General features: G+C 39.1%; 1 protein-coding gene across 2 annotated transcripts; it reads left to right on the top strand.

The window, feature by feature from the left end:
- The first annotated feature begins 5763 nt into the window (after positions 1–5763).
- dcxr (dicarbonyl/L-xylulose reductase) lies at positions 5764–24571 on the top strand. Of its 2 annotated transcripts, XM_077739408.1 has the most exons (9): positions 5764–5826; positions 6006–6079; positions 8804–8901; positions 8983–9137; positions 18909–18951; positions 19062–19161; positions 20295–20359; positions 22862–22979; positions 23056–24571. In XM_077739408.1, the coding sequence occupies exons 2-9, from the start codon at positions 6028–6030 to the stop codon at positions 23157–23159; spliced, it is 735 nt and encodes a 244-aa protein (XP_077595534.1). In that variant the 5' UTR covers positions 5764–5826; positions 6006–6027; the 3' UTR covers positions 23160–24571. The 2 variants fall into 2 exon arrangements, with proteins under 2 accessions (XP_077595534.1, XP_077595533.1); XM_077739407.1 differs by having other exon boundaries at positions 5789–6079.
- Positions 24572–24870: the final 299 nt, after the last annotated feature.

The raw sequence follows: 24870 nt of genomic DNA, 5'->3' as shown, positions 1-24870 counted from the left end.
GTTATGTGGTTTGGCTGTATAAGTTTGTCGACAATCCTCTTGGTGCAGTAGGTGCGGAAAACACCTAGCTTTTCAATGTAGTCCGCCGGAAGTTGCTGCGCCACGGTAGTCCTCACTCTAATTGCCATATGGTGCTGTTTCATAAAACGAAAACACCACGACGGTCCACCTTGGAAATGTTCAATTTGACCAAAAGTCAGTTCAACCAAACGTCCGGGCGACTGAACGTCCAGGCGACTAAACGTCCGGCGACTGAACGTCCAGGCGACTAAACGTCCGGCGACTGAACGTCCAGGCGACTAAACGTCTGGCGACTGAACGTCCAGGCGACTAAACGTCCGGCGACCAATCGTCCGGCGACCAAACGTCCGGCGACCAAACGTCCGGCTGCCACACTTGTGAATTAAGTGGTTAATGTTGTCTACAATCCTAAGTATCCTTTGCTGATGAAAGGAAACAACAATAACAAAAAATGATGATGAACTCATGCCTTTAATGCACAAAACTCCAGTATTGTGGACAGAGGATATATTAACAAATGTATCTCTGTAAGGACTATGCTTAAAAAAAGGGAGAAAAGTATTTGCTACAAGAATAAATTAAATCTAAGGAAACATGTTACATTAAAGTATAATTCCGACAAGGTATTCGTTGCAACAACTACACAATTTGTGCCATATTTGAAAAAAAAAATACCAATTTTGTCATACGCAGCTGGGTATGATCACAATTGGGCTTTTGTCGAGTCAATTATGATGACAAAGCCTATGTCCGATTATTATAATAATTATTATTTTATAATAATCGGATTATTATTATTAATTCTGAATTTCCGGATTGAACAATGGTATAACTGTCATCACATGGAAGGACAGGGGAGTTGGATTTATTATTTATTTTTTTGGTTTCAAAGGTACTGGCATTTAAAAATGTCCGCCACCACTTAAGATAGCCACTTCTAGGAAATACTTACTTTTACGTGTTTTTCCTCTTGTACTACATATCAGAAAAGTTTAATCCTGTATTCAACAAGATTATTTCTGTGGATGTACACGTGATTAAAGTAGTGCCTCTGCATTTGACTTTACAGAGATATGTGCCCTTAGTGTTATGGTCATAGGGGAGGATCCCAAACCAGGCAAATGCAGGAAGCTCGTCGTGGAACTTTACTTTTTGAAAGCGTCCAAAAGGCGTCGGCGAAGCATTAGTTGTAACGTGGAGGTCGGAACCCGAGGAGTCCTTAGTGGTGTCCAGAACGAAGGTTACTATACACGGGAGTGAGATTGTGGTCAGAATCCTGGGAATAAAACAACAGATCGGAGATAGCGCGAGAAAGTACTTAACAGTAAACTGTTAAAGACGATCCAGCGGCGTGCTCATACTCTGGTTGGTTTTAACTATACTTCGTGCTGACTGATTTATCGCGCCTGGTACTGTTTAAGCCATTAGACGCTGGACCTGTGATTGGATGTCAGGCACCACCAGTCTGATTCTGGGCCTGACAGTACTCCCATCATACTTCAATAAGCAAATACATGAAATATTAAAAGGTGCATAGAAGGCCAAAAAAAAAATACTTCAAAATTTGGTTTTACGGTGGCACAAGGACTACGAATAAAATGGGACACCTCAGTCTGAAACCGAACAAATGCCATGATTGACTTGTACGTAATAATGTAATGTGGGCTTTCCAACATGGATAGTTGTAACTTTAAACTGTCATTGGGTCAAGATTCAGTTTTTACTGTATGTATAAGCTACCTTTTTACATTATAGAATCCTATGCTTAGCTCGAAGTAGATATACCTTCCCAAAACACTCACATTTATACCATAATTGATCAAAATACAAATCTTAAATTTAGGTCAGTATTACTGTCACAATATCTACCCGTCCCTACCCTGAGCACACCATTGAGTAACAGAACAAGTTATTTTAATGTTTATTTTTTGCTATTGTGAATTCAGTATTTTGGCTGAGCAATGTGCCTGGCTTTGCCTCAGTGGTACGCGAGTGTTTAAAATAGAAAAAAGATACTTCCTTTGCAATTTGTTAATCTATATGTAAAATCAGCTATGTACTTTATATTTTAATATGTTGCTAAAATGAATGAAGGATGATGACTCAAGAATGAGATGAGGTACTTGTATGTACTAAATGAATTAACTTTATTTTTTAATTTTTTAACAAGCCAATCTCCTGCATGAGTTGTTTTCCCCCAATTTTGTTCTTTGCAAACACCCACATTTATTGTCTTTGCAATATTTCGACTTGGTAATGCTTTTTGAAAAAAAAAAAGTCTGCGTTAACTATGCTTAGTGCTTTTAAACGCAACTTTGGCTCTTTTTTTCTTATAAAATTGGATTTCGCAGATCTTTATTGACCAATATCAACTACATAACAAAATGGGTATGATTTTATTTTTACTACTGTATTTCTGTTACCAAATACATATGAAATTGATATTATCATCAATACACTGCTAACTAATATTTTGTGAATACAATATTACTTCTTTTTCAAAGTCCAATCCTGAGATTAACATGTTTTTTTTAAGTTAGATATCAAAACAATAGGTCAGCTTTTTCAAGAATGCGATTTCCTGTCTTCTAGTACACTAATTAGTTATTGGGTATAACATTGCCATTGTACCACAAATCAGTGTTGTATTTTTATTTTTATAAACTTTCTCACAGACGGCAATCTAAATGTGTCACTGCGGGTCAGTGCTTGGTACTGTGATGTGTCTTCTCTCATTTATGCAATTGTTGTTTGATAAATAAAACATTTTTGCATCAAGCATTGACTTCATATTCTTTTTTTATTAGACAACAAAATGCCAAATTAATTTCAATTCCTTTTTGATAGGTTCATTAATAATTACACTTCTCTATAATTATCAATCACTGCAGGCAGGCATCTTATTCAATTATTGACATTTAATTAAATTATTTGCATCTCTGGTCAAGATTCCTTATAAGGGGAGATACATCAAGACTTCAAAGATCTCCAAAGTTCCTCCTCGAACAGTAATTAGTCGTACGGCTTTAAATCCATGAATCAAAACAATTACAAGGTTATTGATTAATCCAACATTCATATGCAAAAACAACATCTGTAACTATAATAACAATTAAGGTATTTAACAATGATAGAAGAGGAAACCAAAAACAAACTCGGTTTGAATCAAAACAATCACGCCTTCATTTGACATAACCATTACATAAAGAAGTGCGAAGTGTGTCACGATGTAGGAACACTATGCGAGTGTTCCTGGAAGTGATTGATATCCATCTGCTGGTATCAAGAGTCCTTGGCGACTCACTGCTGCAAACCCAGATCAACCGTCCTCGGAGCCCGGGACTGGGTGAGATGTCAGATAAACGATCCTTTTGAGAGGACTAGATGACTGGTTACGACCCCGAGCACTCTTCGAACAATTGTATGAATGATTTAACATAGAAATGATTAAATATACATATATATAATAGTACTACAGAATAAAACCAACACTTTCCACACCGCTTATCTTCGTGAGGTTCCTGGGAAAATACTAAATAGTTTCCCTGAATTCATTTTGGAAACATTTTTATCTGGTAATATGTTTACTATGCAATGAGATTGGGGTATGTAACAATCTGGTTGGAGATGATTCAACATTTCTTGATTTTTGCCTTAATTTACCATCATATTAAGGACTTTCTGGTCAACTGACCCCAGCATGTGAAGATGTTTCATTACCTCTTTGTCATCTGCATCGGCTCGACCTAAGGCTGTGTGCTGATTCCTCTATTGTACAGGACTAAAGACTCACGCACCCTGAGAACATCATTGTGTAATAAGATGGCTGATAGAGATGAGGTCCTTAGACTCAGGTAGACGTGTGCTCTCAGCAATTTGGCGCTGAACATTTCCAAAATCAGGGACTCATACTAGACTTCTGACAAAATAAGGCTGCTCCAACCCCTTGTATATCAACACCGAATGTGTGGAGCGAGTGGAGACTTTCAACTTCACTTGTGCAGCAAACACAACAACACTCGTCTCGAAGTCGTAGCAGAGGCCACATTTCCTGTGAGTGCTCAGGAAGGGTACCAACTGGTCAGGTGTGAAAAGGAAATCAATCCCATCTAATTCATATTGATCATAGTGATGGACATCAACGCTCCCACCAGTCGACTACAGTAAACTACAAAGCCTAAGAACCAAAGCTTTGTTCTACTGGAAAGCACAATGATGCTCACAAACGAGAGAAGAAATAACATTCAGACGTTTGATTTTTTTTTATCTCATGAATTTCTGTTCAATATCTATTAACAATAATTAATTAAACAGTCATGGTAAAAATATATATATTTTGTAACTCGACATGCAGATTGAGATTGTCATCATGGGGGCCTCAGTTGCTCACGTTGTGGCTTTGCTATTTGTGGGCATCGTTGTCACCCCAGCTGCTCACGTTGTGGCTTGGCTGGTGGGCATCGTCGTCATCGTCATCGTGAGACCCCAGCTGCTCACTTTTTGGCTCCGCTTCTGGTCATTGTGGCGGAGACCCTTGGTGCCACGGAGGCCCCTTGCGTCTCACATTGTGGACACAGCCATAGCTTGGCTCTTTTATTCTCACTTCCAGCTTCCCTTTTAGCCGGTGTTTTATTAAGAACCCTTCAAAAATTGTTTGCTTCAAAATGTAATGAAAATGACGCACATAAATGTCCTCACACTAGAATAACGTACGAGTACTTGTCAAGTTGCCTGGGTGATCCTCGTATTGGCGAGCCAGATCTGTTCCGCGTACACAACTCTGTCGATTATTTTGTGCGTAATATCGATTGCCATCATACGCCTTTTCTTCGCACTGCCTTTCATTGCATCTGCTGGCTTCGGACCCATGGTTTTCCCCCATAATTCTGCAATGACTAACGCAAAAAAAAACCTGAAAAATGCAATGTTCCGCTATGTGCTCATATATATCTTTGCACCAGGGAAATGCGGCAAGAAAGACTGTGCTGAAATCATAAGCAGCCTCTCACGGTCTCAGCCACCTGACTGTCTCGTATGCTTGTATCTCAAAATTTGTCTCGTAACTCAAGACAAATATTTGCTCAGAGTTTTACCCGTATCGCAAATTGCTGGTATGTTGGGTCACTCGTATGTCAAGGCATTACTGTATTTATTTCCACTGGCAATAACACGAAAATAAAAATGTCAAAATGTGTCTTGTCTTACATTCTTCTTTTGTTTGTTTGTTTTGAATCCAAATACAAAGATTTCAAATTACAAAGGAGAATTAGGGCCAAACAATCACAGAAAAATAATAGGACTTACAAGCATAAACTCACATATAAGCCGCCCCCACTTAAAAGCCGTACTATTAAAATTGTCTTAATCATCAAATTTTACAATTTCTCGCGTATAAGCCACCTCCTGATTCACAATTTTCAGATCCATATTCATGGTTTTAATAGGGATTGCAAATGTTAAGAAATCTTAAGAAAAATCATCACATGTGGTATTTCTGAGATACTGCATGAATCTAAAGCACATTATTAGGGTTAATATCATAAGGAATTATAATTCATCTAGTAATGATTGTCTTCTGACTGAAAAACAAAATACAACCAACGAGTGATTTCTTTTTGCCGAAATCTACTGGTGAAAAAGAGCATAGCAACGATGTAAATTTTGTGTGCTTGTGCCCTTGATTTAGTCATCATTTTTTGAGTTATAAATACGACCTTTTACTTTGGAATTTAGGGATCGAGGGACGGCACTTCCTGTTAAAGGAAAAACGGTGCAAAACAACCTACTTTTCGTGTTGTAGGCTTGGTAAGAACTCAAGTTTTTGACATCTGCTCATCATGTACATTTAAATAATGCATATTGCGTGTTTTGGTCCGCAATATGCGATCGTGACGAGTCACGAGTGGTCGTATATTGCGTCCCTTCGTTCCTGGACTGAAAAAATAGTGAATATAGTTCTGCATATTCTATATATCTGCATTTAGTTTCATTTGGACTCTGATCAGTATGGAAATTTCATTCAAAGGCAAAGAAGCTCTAGTCACGGGAGCAGGAAAAGGTAAATATGAACGTTAACTTTAAACTACTGTCAAACTAAGACTAGTACATAAATCTGTGACTGGCAACAAAAGTCGTTGTATGTATGGACTTCAGTATCCTTATGTAAATCAGCACCAACAAGAATTAACATTTAAATACACTATTAATGTGTGACACAAAATACACTTTTAAAACAATAACGTTTTCAGGAAATAATACAAAAATCTTTGTAAAGAACTAATACTATATTTACTCTGAAACTGACTTTTTTGCTAAGTTAAAAATATTCTTCATCTGGCTTTTTAAAAAGCACACATTTTTGTCAGCATTTTATGAACCAATTTATCCTCATTAGGGTCGCGGTGGGTGCTGGAGCCGAACCCCGCTGACTCCGGCCAGAGGCGGGGGACACCCTGAATTGGTGGCCAGCCAATTACAGGGTACTAGGAGACTGACAACCATTCACGCTCACACTCATACCTGGGGACAATGTAGGGATGATTTGTCTAATTAGCCTACCATGCATTTTTTTGGAATGTGGGAGGAAACCGGAGTACCCGGAGGAAACCCACACAGGCCCAGAGAGAACATTCAAACTCCACACAGTTGGACCGACCTGGATTTGAACCCAGGACCCCAAAGCTGTGAGGCCGACGCGCTAACCACTCGCCCCGCCGAGCCATCCATTTATTTCTAGATTCCTGAAACATTTAAGTTGGGTCAATATTGGACTAAATAAATAAACATTATTTGATATCACCCCGCCGAGCCTTCCATTGTATTTCTACATTCCTGAAACATTTAAATTGGGTCAATATTGGACTAGATAAATAAACATTATTTAATATTTTTTTAAACAATTTAATCATTTAACTTTTGCATAACTTTTCAGCAGTTCTTTTTCATCCTCGTAAACTGAAAAAATGGTTTATGTACTGTTGTTTTTAAGGGTACAACAGAAGAAATGTTTATAAAGTGGAAAGGATCAGAGAGAACAGGGATTGGCAGTAGCACTTGAAATTATACAAATGCCCAGAAACTACCTAAAGAAAGTGGGATTAGTAGCACCCTGTGGTGTGCTTTCAGGGCCTTCAAGGCCTTCTCTGCTGGCCTAAGAAATATCTGAATCACAGACTGATGTTAATTATATTTTGTCCACGAATACTTATTAAATAATTCCAATTTGTCTCTTAACTTCCTTTTATTGCATTTGGATTGGGTTGGATAACTTTATTCATCACGTATTTGGGAAATTTCATTGTGGCAGTAGCATGAGGGTGATTAGACAGAACAGCAAAGCAAAAGCACAAAGTACAAAGCAAATCAAAGTGAATGGAATCATCAAAACATTAAGACATAAAAGCAGAAAAAACACAAAACGAGCAAGAGTGGACAGAGCTACCGCGGCCCCCGGCTACCGCTTGGAAACCTTCACGTGGTGTCTCCTGAGAGGCCGTTCGCCGCGGCCTGCGAATTCCAACAAATACCACTCAGAGCTGCCAACAAGGACCGTGGCACCCTACGTTTTTCATCCAGCCGGAGACATTTGACTGCCCCTCACCTCCGACTACCCCCCGGATGAAATAATCCGCGTTCCAGTGGCAGCTCTAGCGCTATCTGAGGGCAATCCTCAGGCGTTTGTAGTGCAACAACAACAACAACAACAGCACCATTTTGGTTACGGTAGCTAAATCGGACTCAAAAAGTAAAGTTGGACAAAAACTGGAACCACACACAGGAAGTCTTCCATGAGATGGGGAACTTCTGCAGACTGTGGCCGAGGTGGAGAATGTGCAGAGTCGCTCTTCCAAGCTTATCCGCACAGTTCTTCAGTAGTCTGAAGCTGAAGAAAACAGCAGCAGGGCAGAACTCCTCAACTCCGTTGCTGGTAAGCGCCGACAGCTCTTCCGTCCTATCCCACAATGGAATGGTAAGTCAGAAGCATTGCGTTTCCTCCCGGCACTTTTGTCCAGCTCCGAATCTCCGGCGATACCGAGGTGTGGCCACTTCTGCAGCGTATTGTAACAGCTATTCCCATGTGTGTGACAGTGTAGGCATGGCTGGCTGGTTCCAAAAAAAGAAGTAGCCGAAAGAAGCCAGGCTAACAGAACAAGGAACGTTGTAAAAAGTATAAAGTACAAAGTAAAGTAAAAAAAAGAATGTATTATATCTTTGCAAGAGAGAGATGTGACAATAAAGACGTGCGCTGGAATTACCTGGCTTATCTCAAAATTTGTCTCATATTTCAGGGCAAAATTCTGCTCAGAAATGTACCCACACCCTCAATGCTGTTTGTCTGTGTCTCGTTTTATTCTTGTAATTTTGGGTCTGCTGTTTCAAAAATTGACCATTAGACATGGTGCTGCAATAGTAGCAAGTCTTAACTGCTACAAATATTTTGCAATTACATATTTACTGCATATTTCAATGAAATGTTTACCTACTCCATCTTTTTAGGATTGGTTGCCAATTCTTTCAAAGTACCCATAAAACAACAACAACAATAATAATTAAAAAAAACAATAGAAAATCTAAGTTGAAAGAAGTGATAAGAATCATAACAGTATGCATCAGACAATATGAATAATAAAAATCCTCATCCTCATTTGGGACAGATAACTCGGCGCTCATACTCCTTGATCATATTAATTGTTTACTTTATGAACTACAATATGATGGAGTGCTATTTTCCTACGTTAAAATTCACACAATAATGATTTTTGTATAACGGTATGTGTCTCAGGGATTGGCAGGGCCACGGCCTTGGCGCTGGCACATTACGGTGCAAACGTCACTGCACTCACACGCACACAGTCTGACCTGGACAGTCTAGTGAAGGAGGTACATAATAAGCACCAATATTTTTTCAAAGAAATATTTATTTCTTACATACATACTTGTTTTTTGTGTGTGTTTTACTAGTGTCCAGCCATCATCCCTGTCTGTGTAGACTTGGCAGACTGGACGGCCACAGAGGCGACTCTAAAAAATATTGGCCCCTTTGATCTGCTCATCAATAATGCTGCATGTGCTACACTTCAGCCATTTCTTGAAGTCACGCCTGACCAATTTGACCAGTAAGACCTTGGATGTCAAACAGATTCCGCAAAGGGCTGCTCTTGGTCCGGGTTTATCTTCCAACCAATTCAGTGCTGACAGATTAATCAAATAGATGTCTTCTAAACATAAGTAACACCAACGTTCCCTCTAAGCTGCACAGTTGAGAAAATATTTATCTTGAGATACGAGACAAATTTTGACATGCAAGTAGACAGCGGATGCGAGAGGCTGCTCATAAGAACATGATGGGCACTGTCTCTCTATCTGCAACTCCCTCGTGTAATGTCTCTACGAGCCCTGGGCAGGCCGTTGCATTTTTTCAGTGTTTTTTTTTCCCCCTGTTAGTCAGTGCGAATGGCGTATATACTACTTCTCGTTGGCAAGTGGCCATGCGTTATCCTATTGTGAGGACATTTGTGTACATCATGGAAGACCAAAATGACCAAGGGGTGTACCAAGCCCATCTGAGACAAGGGTTCCTGGAAGGGCTCCAGGCCGCAATCAAAGGGTTCCTGCAGAAGTACTGTGCCACATACCAAGCCATGCCAATGAATCAACTAATGGAGTGGGTGATTCATGCCGAGGAGAGACACGCGCAGGAGTCAATACTCTGAACCAAGCCATGGCCTCATTGGTGAACCAAAGGTCATCAGAAGTATTCTACCAACAAGGACGTGGAAGAAGAAGAGGCCGAGGAAGACCCGGGCCACCAAGAAAAGCAAACCCAGAAGGCTTGTGTAACAACTGTGGAAAGAAAAAGAACCTATCGAGGGTCGTTTGCTTTTATCTTCTCACAATGATCCAAAAATGATGCACACAAATGTCCTCACAATAGGGGAATGCACTACCACTTGCCAACTTGCCTTGGAAGTAGTACTCCTGTCGTATTGGCGAGCAAGCTTCGCCATTCTGCACTGACTAACGGGAAAAAAACACTGAAAAAAAACTTAAACGAAGGAGTTGCGGGGAGAAGACACTGGCTGTGATGTTTTTATGAGTAGCCTCTCATGTCCGCTGTATGCTCGTACATCAAAATTTGTGTCGTATCTCGAGAAATATTTGCTAAAAAATTTACCCGTATCTCAAATTCCCCTTATGTCGAGGCACTCGTATGTTAAGGTATTACTGTATAGTATGCTGAAGTTAAGTGACGCAAATGCTAACTCACCTGAAGTGAATGTGATACTTCTACTCCCCAAACTAAAGTAAAAAAATGAAACGCTTATTTTAAATTCGAATGGCTGTCGGAGTATGTGCCAATAGAAGAACAAGTGGTGAAACTGGGTGAGGTCTTTTCTTTTTTAAGTGAGAACGGTATGCTCTGCTAAACATGCAGCGATGCTACAGTTGTAAGTGGGTTTACTGATGGAAATATATGGACTAAATGGAAGCTAGACAAGTTCAAGCGGGACATTCAGCAGAAAAGTCATTTGAATCTGAATGAAAGCGAGAAGGACAAACGTGAAAAGTAAGGGAGTTTAAGTCAGATTTGTACATATTCTAGTGACACTTATCAAGATGTTTTATTTATGGGTATTGTTAGACTAAACTATTTCACCTGACTCCAATTCCTTAACTCTGTAGTCTCCAGTCTAACAATGGAGCGTGTTCAGCATCGGAGGAGACAAACCAGGGTTGAGCGAGTTTATCCACAGATGGTTTATTCCATTCATATTGATTCATACAGAGCTCCGGGTCTCCCTCCCATAGAATAAGCCCGCTGAGTGTTGATGTCCCAAAGCGGAGGATGGAAAAGACAATGTCCAAACCCGCGTTTGCCCAGTTATAGTCCAACAAAAATGCATATTCATTCGCTGATTAATAATGAGATGTGGGCTGGTCCAGGGCTGCTGTGAAGGGGGGTTTCTCTGGGCTCCACATCTTCCAGCCTTGAATCCACATCATCCAGACCTCTGTCTCCGCTGGTCCTATAAAGTCCCGACCCTCTGCCCTGCTCTTTGTTTCTCTGCCCTTTGAAGTCCTCCATCTGGTCTCTTATCAGTGTGAATCCCACCTTGAAATAAGAATCTCAGGAAGAGCCTTTTGTTAACATTGTAGTCGAGGAGTCTCGGACCCATCCTTCTGTTCATATTGTAATTGAGTTGGGAACAAGAGCTGAACCCTTCAGTGGCGATACTAAAACAAGACCACCACAAAAAGAATGAGTAAAATGTGATATCAAAATGAAACAGCTATACTAAAAAGAATGAGTAAAATATGTCAAATTCTTCATTCCCTCTCTTGGTCTCCTAAAAGAGACCACATCAACAACACCACACAGGTTAGTGTCAAATGAAATGTAAAACTATATTAGTATAAAAACAAAGAAGCACTACATTAGTATATCCATGAACATGTGCCCAGCAGGGGTCCAGAGGGGTCAGTTTGGCGCAACTGGACATACTGACCTCTAGGGCCTGGTCCCACTTGCTTTATCGATCAGTCGAGTGACTAGAGTACGAGCTAAGGGGAAGATACAACAGCTACAGAGAATAAGCAGAGTAATGAGCACTCCAGCAGATATGAGGATGTTGCCTATCAAACCTTTCCAGGCACCAAAATAATCCATCCATTGGTCCCAGATTGAGGTGTCCACACCTGACTGATCGGCCATCTTATTAGTCAGGGTTCGGAGGCCTTCTAAAGCTTTGGTGAGACGTCCATTTGGAGCAGTGTTATTAGGAATGAAAGTACAACAGGCATCACCAAATATAGCACACACACCACCCTTCTCAGCCAATAACATGTCTAATGCTATACGATCTTGGAAGGCCATGAGGGATGTTGCCGCTAAGCTGGTCACGTACCGCCTCTAACGACTCAACCGTGTAATTGCCAAGTCGCTGGACATTGTAATGAATATAATTGATGCGATCAACATTTTTGTTGTGAGTTACCCAAATTAGAATACTTTTGAATCCCGCTGAAACCTGATTAGCAAGTTTATACTCATTAGGAACGCCACGGGGGACGCCTATGGCGTCAATATAGGTGGGATCGGAGTTACCCATCCAGGTGTGTGGTGCTCTCTTTTGGCGATGCAAGACCTCGATGTTTTTACCCGATCAATCGAGTAACTAGAATGCATCTCATCTGCCTAACTGCAGATTTAAGTGTGACGTCTAGACCCAGTGAATTCAGGATGTCAGGATACCACACATCTTCTTCATAGTAGTTCTCCAGTTTGTCCTTTTCATACCAATTTACTCTCCTCTGTGATAGGAGTATGTCACCATCTTGTATTCCAACTCGAGTCTCTGTGGGTGGGGCGTTCAGACACGCCCAGGCAGTCACTGACAGTACAGTCACTGTGATGTGAATGGCAACAGCTTTCACTGTGGCCAATGTGCAGAGGTGCAAAGTCTATGGAAGCTCAAGGTTAAGTGAGGGGTGCTCGTGGCAGGTGAGTAGACTGATGAGTTTTTACGGACAAGGGTTTTGATACCGTCCAACTTCCAGTCTACTCAGAGTCACCTGTGTCTCGAACTACCTTGACCTGGCATTGGTGAAAGCACTTTGACATTTCAGCCATCTTTGCAGCAGTGGAGGTTGGTGAGTTGGGCCACGAATGGGTCTTCCCCTCGTGGAGAGAACCAGGACTTCCTTTTTATGACTGGGATCAGCATCCAGTCACCTGGCTTCACCACCTCCTGCAAAGTAGACAAAAAGGGATCACGGCAGCTTGCCCGTTCTTTGGACAAGTTTCTCCAAACATGTTACCATCCATTCTGTGATTAGGTCTGCCTTGCCCTTAGCCTTTTGTCATGTTTCACCTTCCATAAAGGATGTTGAAATGGTCTTCCATGAACGTTTGTATGCTCTACCAGTCCCACACTCTTTTGGACGTTGTCCTCGTTTGGGCCTGAGGTTGCCTTGCACACCATGACTGCAACAAATCAAACAGATACTACAAAAAGTTTAAAAGTAGGTATTTAGACCTTTGGGACATGGCACACGCACTGTACCATGTCCATCATCCCCCCTGTTGAGACATGGTTCAATCCATGGCTCAATTTTGGAATAATTTTGGGAGGCACGCTAGGCCTTTAGCTGTGTACAGGTCTTCTGCAGACTGTTCTGTGTTCTTTCTGTATAGATGCATTTCTACCTTATGTGATGCAATGTTTTGCATATTAATTAATACTGTTTTCGACTCAGTTTTTGTTGTTGTGAATACTGTGCAGTAAGTGTTTTCGCTGCTGCTTTAGCTGCTGTCGTCTTTAGCGCATGCTCAACACCTGCATACGGCCACTTGGTTGGGCTTAATTCTCAAATGAACAAAAATCACAACAATCTTACTTATTCCATCACTTTGTTTGTGAAAATCTGAATGCTTTATCAGTCAAAAGTGGATATACTAGGTGTTATTCTATTGTGATCGCTGCTTCCTTGTTAAGATCAAAACCTATATTTGATTTTTCCTTTCCTGCAATTACACCAATTAACTAATCGTGCTAAAAATAGGGAAAATACAAAAAGCGAACCAGGCTGCTTTCTCCTCAGGAAAACAGCTTTCCCGCTCTCTGCAACAGTTACATTCACATCAATTAATATCCAGAAACAAATGTAAACATTTTTCATTCTGAAGAGAATTGAACCCACTAAACTGTAACCACCCCCTGTTTATCAGGGTTAATATTTTCTAGCATAATTTTCCTTTAGGGCAATTAAAATTCATTACTTATAAATCGCATACTAATCAAGTCCCAATTCAATTAACAATGTGTATTGCGTTGCATATTAAACTCAATTGTTTCAAATTCTAAAATATCCCAAACTAGTAGTCTTTTTATCAAATGTAACATTCCATTGTCTTTGGAGTTTGCCAATCATCTCCTTTAAAACTTTCTTAATCATCATTTTCCAATAGCCTGGCATAAAATTGAAATTTAGTTACATATCTATCCATTGTAGTCTATCTTCTCTCTAATTGTTTACTTTTAAAAATCTGTAAGAAGGTTTGTTCTCAATTGAAACGCTTTCACTTTTTATGGAGACAATCAAAACAATATAAAAGTTCCTTATGGTTTATGGCATTGCTCCTCGAGCAATAATCTTTCCAATCAATATTGGATGCTTTCCATTACGTGTGATCGCGTCAATAATCTTATCTTACCTGTCTCCTCAAACGTTTCAACTGAGAGAACCTCCTTACAGTGCAAAGATGTATCTGCATCCTCCTTTCAGCTATTTTCATGTCTGCTGTTTGGTCAGCAAGAGTTGTATGGACGTTCTCATTTCGGGTTGCTCGTGCGTCTTCTCCATGTTCCTGTTGAAAAACACAGTCTTCTTCTGCTAACTCAAAATTAGTGCGTTTCTTTAAAGTTTTTCTTTTATACAGATAGCCAGATTAGACTCATCATTCAGCTCCAATCGTGTAGTGAATAATGGCGTTTGGTGTGGTAACGAAATATGAAACACTTTGTCAATTCAGTCAATTAATCCATTAACACAATTTGGATGCCATTATCCCTATAAATCAATGGTACTTTGGAATTTCATATGATGCACTGTTTTTGTTTTTCTCAGTGCTCCCAAATTCTGCATAGCAGATTTATTCCTTCAATTCAATGCATTATCATCAAAAAGTTTCTTTGGACTAAACTATTTTCCTTGATTTTTCATCGCCATCCAAAAAGGCTTATTGGCGATTTCAGAAATTGATTTCAAATTTCCAATCCTTCGCTGCCATCCCTGAAAAGGGCTTATTGGCAGTTTCAGAAATTGATTCCAATTTGCTAAATCCTTTTCCACCTTGATATCTAAATGATCAATTATATCTTGGTGGTTGGCCAATCAAAAACACAAAAAGACAAACAACCATTCACGCTCACAGACATCAGTGGTCTGTAATTTTTTTTCACTAGTGGAGAGCGCCATCCCTGAAAAGGGCTTATTGGCAGCTAACCACCTTTTTCTGTCCTATCAGCACTAGTCATTCTCAAAAGAACTAGGTTAATAGTCATTAATATGACTCACACTAAAGCATATTTCATCTAGTGATGGAAAAACAATGAATTATATTTCGTGCACTAAACATGATTCATCTTATTCCATCCTATAGAAATCATGCTTATCCTAAATTAATTATTTTATCTCAACTTTTATCTAAACTTTACCTAATAATTTGGATCAATGCCATTTCTGCATTGTAAACTTCTCGTTTGATATCATTAATAATTTGGATCAATGCCATTTCTGCTTTGTCTTCATTTAATAATTTGGATGATTCTTAATACTTAAATCTGAATCACAAATCACTCTCATATTGCTAAATTAGTTATGTGAACATAGTTAAATTGCGCTAGCAGAATTCCTATTGAATTCCTATCCGCTCCAAGAAGGCGGTTATATTTAAAATAAGAGCCATTTTCTGGGCTCACTATTACCACAATTAAAGTTTAGGAAAAATAACCTTTCACTAAGAATTTCCTTATATAAATTTCAGTGTTTAATAAAGGACCCATAATTTGTGACTAATATATCATAACATTATCAACTATCTGTCTCTCTCTCTACATCTCTGTCTCTATCAACTTTCTTTGTCTCTCTCTCTCTACATCTCTCTGTCTCTATCTTTCTCTCTGTTAACTTTCTCTGCCTGTCTTTCTCAGTCCCCCACCCCTCCCCGCTTTGTGCAGGGGGTGGGGGCCTTGGGCTGGTGGGGGCTCTCTCTCTATGGCCCCACTGTGGGGTGCTTTATCGGCCCCCGCCTTCACCTCCTTAGCTGTGACTTCACGCGCTACTTTCTGCAAAGCAATGGACAAGTTATTCATATTCCATTCATGCTTTTGACCTACAATATGTTCATTTCCTTTTAAAGTACAAAATTGTTTCACCAACTCGCGTCTTATTTTTGGTTGTTTTTTAACTTGAACACCACTCAGAACCTGTGCTTCCACATCTGCATACAAAATTGTCAATTCATTCCATTCTCCACATTCTCCCGCACTCTCACATCCTTCCATTTTCACCATTTACAAAATTGTCAATTCATTCCATTCTCCACATTCTCCCGCACTCTCACATCCTTCCATTTTCACCAATTCAATCTAGATCAAGTCTCCGGATAAATTTAGAATTTTAGTATGTTCAATTCTAGGAATTAGAAATATTACTATTGTTACTTTTTTTTTTTTTTTTTTTTTTTTTTTTTTAGAATCAATTCTAGGAATCAAACATCTGTGGACCCAGTTGTTTCCCTGCTGAAGACTTTAAAATAACTCCTGCATATAACTCTTTCCAGAATCTCTTGTTCCTTTGTTTCATACGACGTTTTCTCTATTTCAAAACGACCGTCCTGGGATCGTCATCAATTCCGACTCTAGGTATATTACAACCTTTTCGAAATCTCCTATTCCCAAACCCCCTTTCTATGGCATCTTCTCCATAATTTAAAAAAATCCAATAGCAGAATTTTAACGTTTCAGTAATAGGTATTCTGCTTACCTTTCAGTTGATCAGGCACCTGTTGGAGAAGTCCCAAGAGAAAGGTCTCACGCTCGCCGGCGTGCCCTCACGTTCGCCGACGTGGTTAACTTTTCCTTATTCTCACGTTCGCCGACGTGTTTAACTTTTCCTTATTCTCACGTTCGCCGACGTGTTTAACTTTTCCTTATTCTCACGTTCGCCGACGTGTTTAACTTTTCCTTATTCTCACGTTCGCCGACGTGTTTAACTTTTCCTTATTCTCACGTTCGCCGACGTGTTTAACTTTTCCTTATTCTCACGTTCGCCGACGTGTTTAACTTTTCCTTATTCTCACGTTCGCTGACGTGCTTCGATAACCGCGACTCCACGTTCGCCGACGTGTTTTAGAGTCCGCGGCTGGCCTTAACCCATATGTCTACGCAGTTCCTCCCTGGTTCACGGACGGAGTTATCGGCCTTAACCCCTAAACTGTCTACGCAACCGACTCACGGACTGGGTCACCAAAACTGTTAGACTAAACTATTTCACCTGACTCCAATTCCTTAACTCTGTAGTCTCCAGTCTAACAATGGAGCGTGTTCAGCATCGGAGGAGACAAACCAGGGTTGAGCGAGTTTATCCACAGATGGTTTATTCCATTCATATTGATTCATACAGAGCTCCGGGTCTCCCTCCCATAGAATAAGCCCGCTGAGTGTTGATGTCCCAAAGCGGAGGATGGAAAAGACAATGTCCAAACCCGCGTTTGCCCAGTTATAGTCCAACAAAAATGCATATTCATTCGCTGATTAATAATGAGATGTGGGCTGGTCCAGGGCTGCTGTGAAGGGGGGTTTCTCTGGGCTCCACATCTTCCAGCCTTGAATCCACATCATCCAGACCTCTGTCTCCGCTGGTCCTATAAAGTCCCGACCCTCTGCCCTGCTCTTTGTTTCTCTGCCCTTTGAAGTCCTCCATCTGGTCTCTTATCAGTGTGAATCCCACCTTGAAATAAGAATCTCAGGAAGAGCCTTTTGTTAACATTGTAGTCGAGGAGTCTCGGACCCATCCTTCTGTTCATATTGTAATTGAGTTGGGAACAAGAGCTGAACCCTTCAGTGGCGATACTAAAACAAGACCGCCACAAAAAGAATGAGTAAAATGTGATATCAAAATGAAACAGCTATACTAAAAAGAATGAGTAAAATATGTCAAATTCTTCAGTATTGATGATTATATTTTATTATGACTAGATTATTTATGAGTAGTAAAAATACACCTGTGGATGGCAGGTGTAATACTGGGGTGTGCTCATAGCCAGCACTTCTGATGTTGCTCACTATGGACCTAAGTGTGCTCATTTGTCTGAATGCCCAGAAATGAAAAATTAGAGGGATCATTGAGTAGAAACTTATTGCAGTCATCTGCTCACACTTTCAGAAGGTATCCTCTTGTTCTGTTTGAATGAAAACCTGCACCCACTGCGGCCCTGTGAGAATTGATTGTCCGACCTGAGTAAGACATACAGTGTCGTAACAAAGTATTTGCCCCCTTCCTAAAGTTTGTTTGCATATTAACCACACACATGTTTCAGACCTTCAAATCAACTTTTGTATGACACATACAACCTAAGAAAAGGGCCCTGTGAAAAAGTAACTACCGTATTTTCACGACTATAAGGCGCACCCTCAATGAATGACATTTTTTTCCATATATAAGGCGCACTGTCTATTTTGGAGAAAATTTAAGACTTTTAAGTGCACCTTATAGTCGTGAAAATAAGGTAATTGCTATTGACTTACAGGTATTAAGCACTCTCTCTACACAGTCACCTCTAGAGCCAGCTATTGTTGATGTTTGGGATTTTTTTGTATAAAATCTTGCAGTTGGGGAGGAGCTATATGATGGAAGATTTTGTAAACTAAGATGGCATCTGCATATTCAACAGTATTGTTTCAGTTCATGCGTTTGTGTTGTTTTTAATATCCGACAGTGGTGGTTTTTGTTTTTTTCCATATATAAGGCGCACTGGATTATAAGGCGCACTGTCTATATCGGAGAAAATTTAAGACTTAAGTGCGCCTTATAGTCGTGAAAATATGGTACCCTCCTTTTTTTAATCACAGAATAACTGTGACAAATCCTAATTGTAGGAAAACTGAGTTCAATTTCGTGGTTACCACCACGTGTTGAATCAAGATTTTTTTTGTCTAGTGAGTACACCCTGGAGCAAAGGTTTTAAAACGTTTCCATTCAACTGAATGGTATAAAGTATCGAAGTTCCTCACCACAATGTATCATTTTTTTAAGCATTATGTTTGAAGTTGGCAAACATAACGTATTATTAATTATAAATGTGACAATTTTTTTACTTGTAGGTCTTTCAATGTGAACGTGAAGGCGGTGCTGAATGTATCACAGGTAAAGATAAAAGTCACGGTAACTGCATGGCTTTTGTGCTGATCCGAATGCTCCATAGGTTCCAAACTGTTTTTACTGAATAACAGAAGGCTACCTTATCTGTTTTACAGATAGTGGCTCGTGGGATGATAGCTAGAGATTCGAGAGGCAGCATTGTAAATGTGTCTAGCCAAGCGTCACAATGTGCACTCAAAAACCACACCGTCTACTGTGAGTCAGCTAATGTTCCATCTTTGTGTCTTTTGAGTTTTTGGTGTTGTCCAGATCAGTGTTTCCCAAACTTTTTTGAGCTGCGGCACACTTTCTATTGAAAACAATGTCAAGGTACACCCCAAGCTGAAAAGTATATTTTGCTTATATTGAGATTATAAAGTCTCTCATTTATCAACATGAATAAAATCAGCACCAAAAATTATTTCAAAGTCAAATTTTTCACACTGACCTAATGTCATAAAAAAACAACCTTCCGGTTCGAATGATTTAAAAATAAGTAATGTAATGTTTTCAACCTCACAATTTTATGAATTTTGCCTCCAAACAATAAATAATTTTCCTATTAGTGTTCCCTCGCTACTTCACGGTTCAGCCACAGATTTCAGTTTTTTTTTAGAAAAAAAAATACAAATATTACATTGAGGCAACATATTTTACAGATTTTTTTTTTTGTTATAACATGAATTGGACTCTCTCTACCCGTATTCTATATGGTGCACTGTATACAGGGGGGGAGGGGGCAATTTTTTTAATTAATTAATTAAATTCAAATGAAGCATTTTTGAAGGGGCATCCCTGCTTCGTGGAAATTCACTTATCGTGGGTGGTCCCGGTCCCCATTAACCGCGATAACTGAGGGAACACTGTATTAAGTCAAAACCAAGGTTATGCCTACGCAGACTTTACTTGAAACTGAACAACCTTTGGTTCACATAAACACAAGAAAACAACTTAAATCTCATAAGATCATGACTTTTTTCTAATCACAATATTACTTAAATATCCTACCTAACATTACACGAAGAACATCTTAAAATCGACACAAGTTGAAGTCTGTGAAATCAAGCAACTTCTGATTCACTTTACAGAAAAATAATCCAGTAAATTACTTTAATCTCACCATATATTACAATTTGAATATTGCAATACTACGATCTATAATTTAATCTTTATCATATTTTAAATTTAATCTCGTGATATTAAGATTTGCTACCTTAATATTCCAAATATGATTTATAATTTCTCGCAGAACACCTGACCATTGCTCACGGCACACCAGTGTGCCATGGCTCAGTGTTTAGGAAACTGGTCCAGATATAGCACTCATGCTTATATTTAATTTCCTTCAGGTGCAACTAAAGCAGCTCTGGACATGTTGACTAAAATGATGGCTCTTGAACTGGGACCACATCAGGTACTTGGGTTAATTATGGCAACAAATATCTTACTAGAATTTATTATAGGCGACAAATACCCTTTATTCAGAATTAAATTGACATCTTGTCAAATTTTAAGGACTATGAAGATTCAAAAAAGTTTTTTCATCTGCATCTGAGTTATAACAATTGACCTTTTGCAAACTCATGTTCAGAAGAACATGACTGGTGTACAATTCTGCGCTGGTCATATATCAAATAAAAGTCATGCTGTTAATCTGATTTAGCCTGCAACCTGTATGCTTTTGCTGTAATGGTTGTAGTTTCCCCCTTCACTAAAAATTGAGAAAATAATTGAGAAGCACTGGACTAAACCATCAGAATCACTGATAGGTTCATTAATAATTATACTTTAATATAATTATTAAAACACTGCATGCAGACATCTGATTTAATTATTGACATTTAATTAAATAGGCATCTATGATAAGCAATCTTATAAGGGAAAATACATCAAGACTTCCTCCCGGTCTCCAAAGTAGCTTCTCGAACAGTAATTTCTCGTACGGCTTTAAAGCCATAAATCAAAACAATTACAAGATTACTGATTAATCCAACTGCGTAAGCAAAAACAACACCAACATAACAATAACATAAAGAAGCGAGAAGAGCGTCACGATGTAGGAACACTATCCGAGTGTTCCTGGAGGTGATTGATATCCATCTGCTGATATCAAGAGTTGTTGGGTTTATTCTGTATTACTATTATAAATATAGTTGTATTAAGTTATTTCTTTGTTAAATCATTCTCTTATTATTCTCAAAGTGTTGCGAGGTCACCAATAACCGCCAAGTCATCTTCAACCTGGACTGCCTGTTCCAGGATGTTTATTCAAACAATTCACCCAATCTGAGTCTTCGAGATTCGGTGGTCCCTTTTGTAATGAGGCCAGGGCTATTTGGCCAATAACAAGAATGTTGCTTCTGTTATTTACAACATAGCGACTATATCTCGTGACGCACTTCGGGTTTTTCTTTATGTAATTGTTATATGATCCTTAGGTCAAGGGAAGGCATAATTGTTCTAATCCAAATGTTGTTTGGTCTAGTCTCCTGCCTTGTTATTGGTAAAATACTTTGATTGTTATTGTAGTTCCAGATGTTGTTTTTACTCATACGTGATGAAATGATCAACAACTCTGTAAATTGTTTTGATTCATGGCAATAAGAGTCGTACGAAAATGTCTATTCGAGGAGACGTTCTGAAGTTGTAGGAGAAACTCTAGCTTGTTGAATCTCCCCTCTTAGGTTTTATCCGTGATCCATTCTATTTAATTAAATGTCAATAATTGAATAAGATGTCTGCCTGCAGTTATTGATAATTACGAACGAGGGTAATTATTAATGAACCTAACAAGAGTCCTTGACGACTCTTCGCTGCAAACCCAGATCAACGGTCCTCGGAGCCCGGGACTGGGTGAGATGTCAGATAACCAAAATCCTTCACAATCCTTGTGAGAGGACTAGGTGACTGGCTACGACCCCGAGTCCTCTTCGGACAATTAGAAGAATGATTTAATACAAAAATGATTAGATACACACATATATATGTATATGTTGGGTTTATTCTGTTTTACTATTATAATAGTTATATTAATTCATTTCTTTATTAAATCATTCTCTTTCTATTCTCTGTATTAATTCATTACTTTGTTAAATCATTCTCTTTCTGTTTTCAAAAGTGTTGCGAGGTCACGAGTATTGCCAAGTCATCTTTAACCTGGACGGCCTGTTCCAGGATGGTTATACAAACAATCCACCCAATCTGGGTCCTTGAGATTTGGTGGGCCCTTGGTGACGAGGCCAGGGCTATTCGGCCAATAACAAGAATGTTGTTATCGTTATGAAACCATACACTTTGGGTTTTTCTGTATGAAACCATTATATGATTATGATTATATTATATGATTCTTAGGTCAAGGAAGTTGTATAATTACTCTAATCTAAATGTTGTTAAGTCTAGTCTCCTGTTTTTGTTATTGGTAAAATACTTTGATTGTTATTGTAGTCCCAGATGTTGTTTTTACTCATACGTGATGGAATGATCAACAACTCTGTAAATTGTTTTGATTCATGACCATAAGAGTGGGACGAAAACGTCTATTCGAGGAGACGTTCGGAAGTTGTAAGGTGACACTTGCTGTAACGCTCCCCTTCGGAGGCTTTTATCTGTTGTATCCATTTCTATTTAATTAAATGTCAATAATTGAATAAGATGTCTTCCTGCAGTTATTGATAATTACGGACGAAGGTAATTATTAATGAACCTAACAATATATAATAGTATTACAGAATAAACCCAACAATTGCATTGCTTGAAATTTTATTAAACAAGCAATATCTCACCCTTGTTGATCCCCTCATGGACATTTGGCAAAAATGCCAAAATAAAAGTCGTAAAGGATTTCTTTGACTGAATTCCCTAGTGTGATTATGGACTTTTACAAAAAAAAAATGTATATAATTTGTTTTGCTCTCAGATACGTGTGAACAGTGTGAACCCCACTGTGGTGATGACTGAAATGGGTCGACGAGGTTGGAGTGACCCTGAAAAAGCCAATAGCATGACATCTCGCATTCCACTTGGACGCTTCGCAGGTAGGAACGATTTAACTTTGTAATTTGATTTTATAAACACTACAATGCGTTTACTTCTATTTTTCTTTTTGTCCAGAGGTGGACGAAGTTGTGAACAGTATTCTATTCCTACTGAGTGATAAGAGTGCAATGATAAATGGAGTATCTCTGCCAGTGGATGGAGGTTTCCTTGCCTGTTAAACCAGCAAAACGCAACCTCAACTCTTCAAAAAAGTAGTTTTTTTCTATCCATTTGGTTTCATATGTTAGAATTGCCGCTGATTAGTTGATATGACACCTAAGGAGGATCTAGGCAAGGAAGATGATCACCCCCAGATTACTGAGAGACTGTGTGGTAACCTCAGTCTCAGTCTGCAGAAGGTCCCCACCTAGTGGACTTCCTGTGTGTGGCTCCAGTTTCTTACCTAGGTCTACAATGCCTTATGTCTGTCTTGCTACTGTAACCAAGAAATATCCCAAATACAGGATGAAATAAAGATCTAATCGAATTGGCAACTTAGTTAATTAATGCACTATTAATTCATTATTTTCTTTAATTATTTGGGTTTGAATTTTTGGTCTGGAGTTGTCATGCTCTGTCTTGTGCGCGTGCTTTTTCCAAGTACTTGTTTTTCTTCCCTAATTTGCAAACTACCGTATTTTCATGACTATAAGGCGCACCACATTATAAGGCGCACCCTCAATGAATGACATTTTTTCCATATATAAGGCGCACTGTCTATTTTGGAGAAAATTTAAGACTTTTAAGTGCGCCTTATAGTCGTGAAAGTACGGTAATTGCTATTGACTTCCACGTATGAAGCACTCACTACACAGTCACCTCTAGAGCCAGCCATTGTTGATGTTTTGGATTTTTTGGTATAAAATCTTGCAGTGGGGAAGGAGCTATACAATGGAAGATTTTGTAAACTAAAATGGCATCTGCATATTTAACAGTATTGTTTCAGTTCAGGCGCTTGTGTTTTTTTAATATCCGACAGTGGTGGTTTTTGGTTTTCTGTTTTTTCCATATATAAGGCGCACTGTCTATTTTGGAGAAAATTTCAGACTTTTAAGTGCGCCTTATTGCCGTGAAAATACGGTATATGGATCAGGTTCACAAGAATCCTAATTGTCCATAGTAAGTACGAAAGTAAGAATGGTTATTTGCCTGTATGTGCCCTTTGATTGCTTCAAAACCATTTCCAGGTCTAACCCACCCCTCTTCCCAATTCACCTGAAATTAGCACCAGTACATTCATGACTAGTGTTGCATGCACCAGTGGGTTGGAACTAATTAATTTGTTTTTAGTTCATTTCTATGGAAATTGTTCGTTTGAGTTACGAGAAAATCGACATTCGAGCTCAGTCCCGGAAAAGATTAAGCCTGTATCTCGAGGTACCACTGTATCGGTATTGGCCTTTTTTTTAATCCAACCCGGCCGCTATTACAATTTGTAACTGGGTTGTCTCGGCGAAGATGTCTCCTTTGTACCAAGACACCACAATATACCGAAGTGTGTCTTATACCCATATTAGTCATGAATGCATAAATGTCTGTAACTGGCTTGTGCCTGGATTATTCTGTAAATAAAATCTTAGAAGTGACTGTTCATTGTCTACAGCCTGCATTCGGAAAACCAACATTCTGGGGGACATTTTGTTAAATGTATCAATTGGAAAAAATGAATATCTTTATAGTGTAATTTTGTCTTCTACGAGGGAATTAAATGGTGACCAAATAGACAAGGGTAATCTACGAGGGAATTAAATGGTGACCAAATAGAGAAGGGTAATTTGCTTAGATTTAAAAATTAGGAAAGTTAATAATTTAATGTACACTAGGCCCTCGCTACTTCACGGTTCAACCACCGCGGATTCAGAGCTTCACGTTTTTTTTTTTTTTTGGAAA

The sequence above is a fragment of the Stigmatopora nigra genome, chromosome 18, assembly GCF_051989575.1.
Source record: "Stigmatopora nigra isolate UIUO_SnigA chromosome 18, RoL_Snig_1.1, whole genome shotgun sequence".
Lineage (NCBI taxonomy): Eukaryota > Metazoa > Chordata > Actinopteri > Syngnathiformes > Syngnathidae > Stigmatopora > Stigmatopora nigra.
The sequence above is the reverse complement of the archived record's forward strand: the minus strand, read 5'-3'. Positions and strand labels throughout refer to the sequence as shown.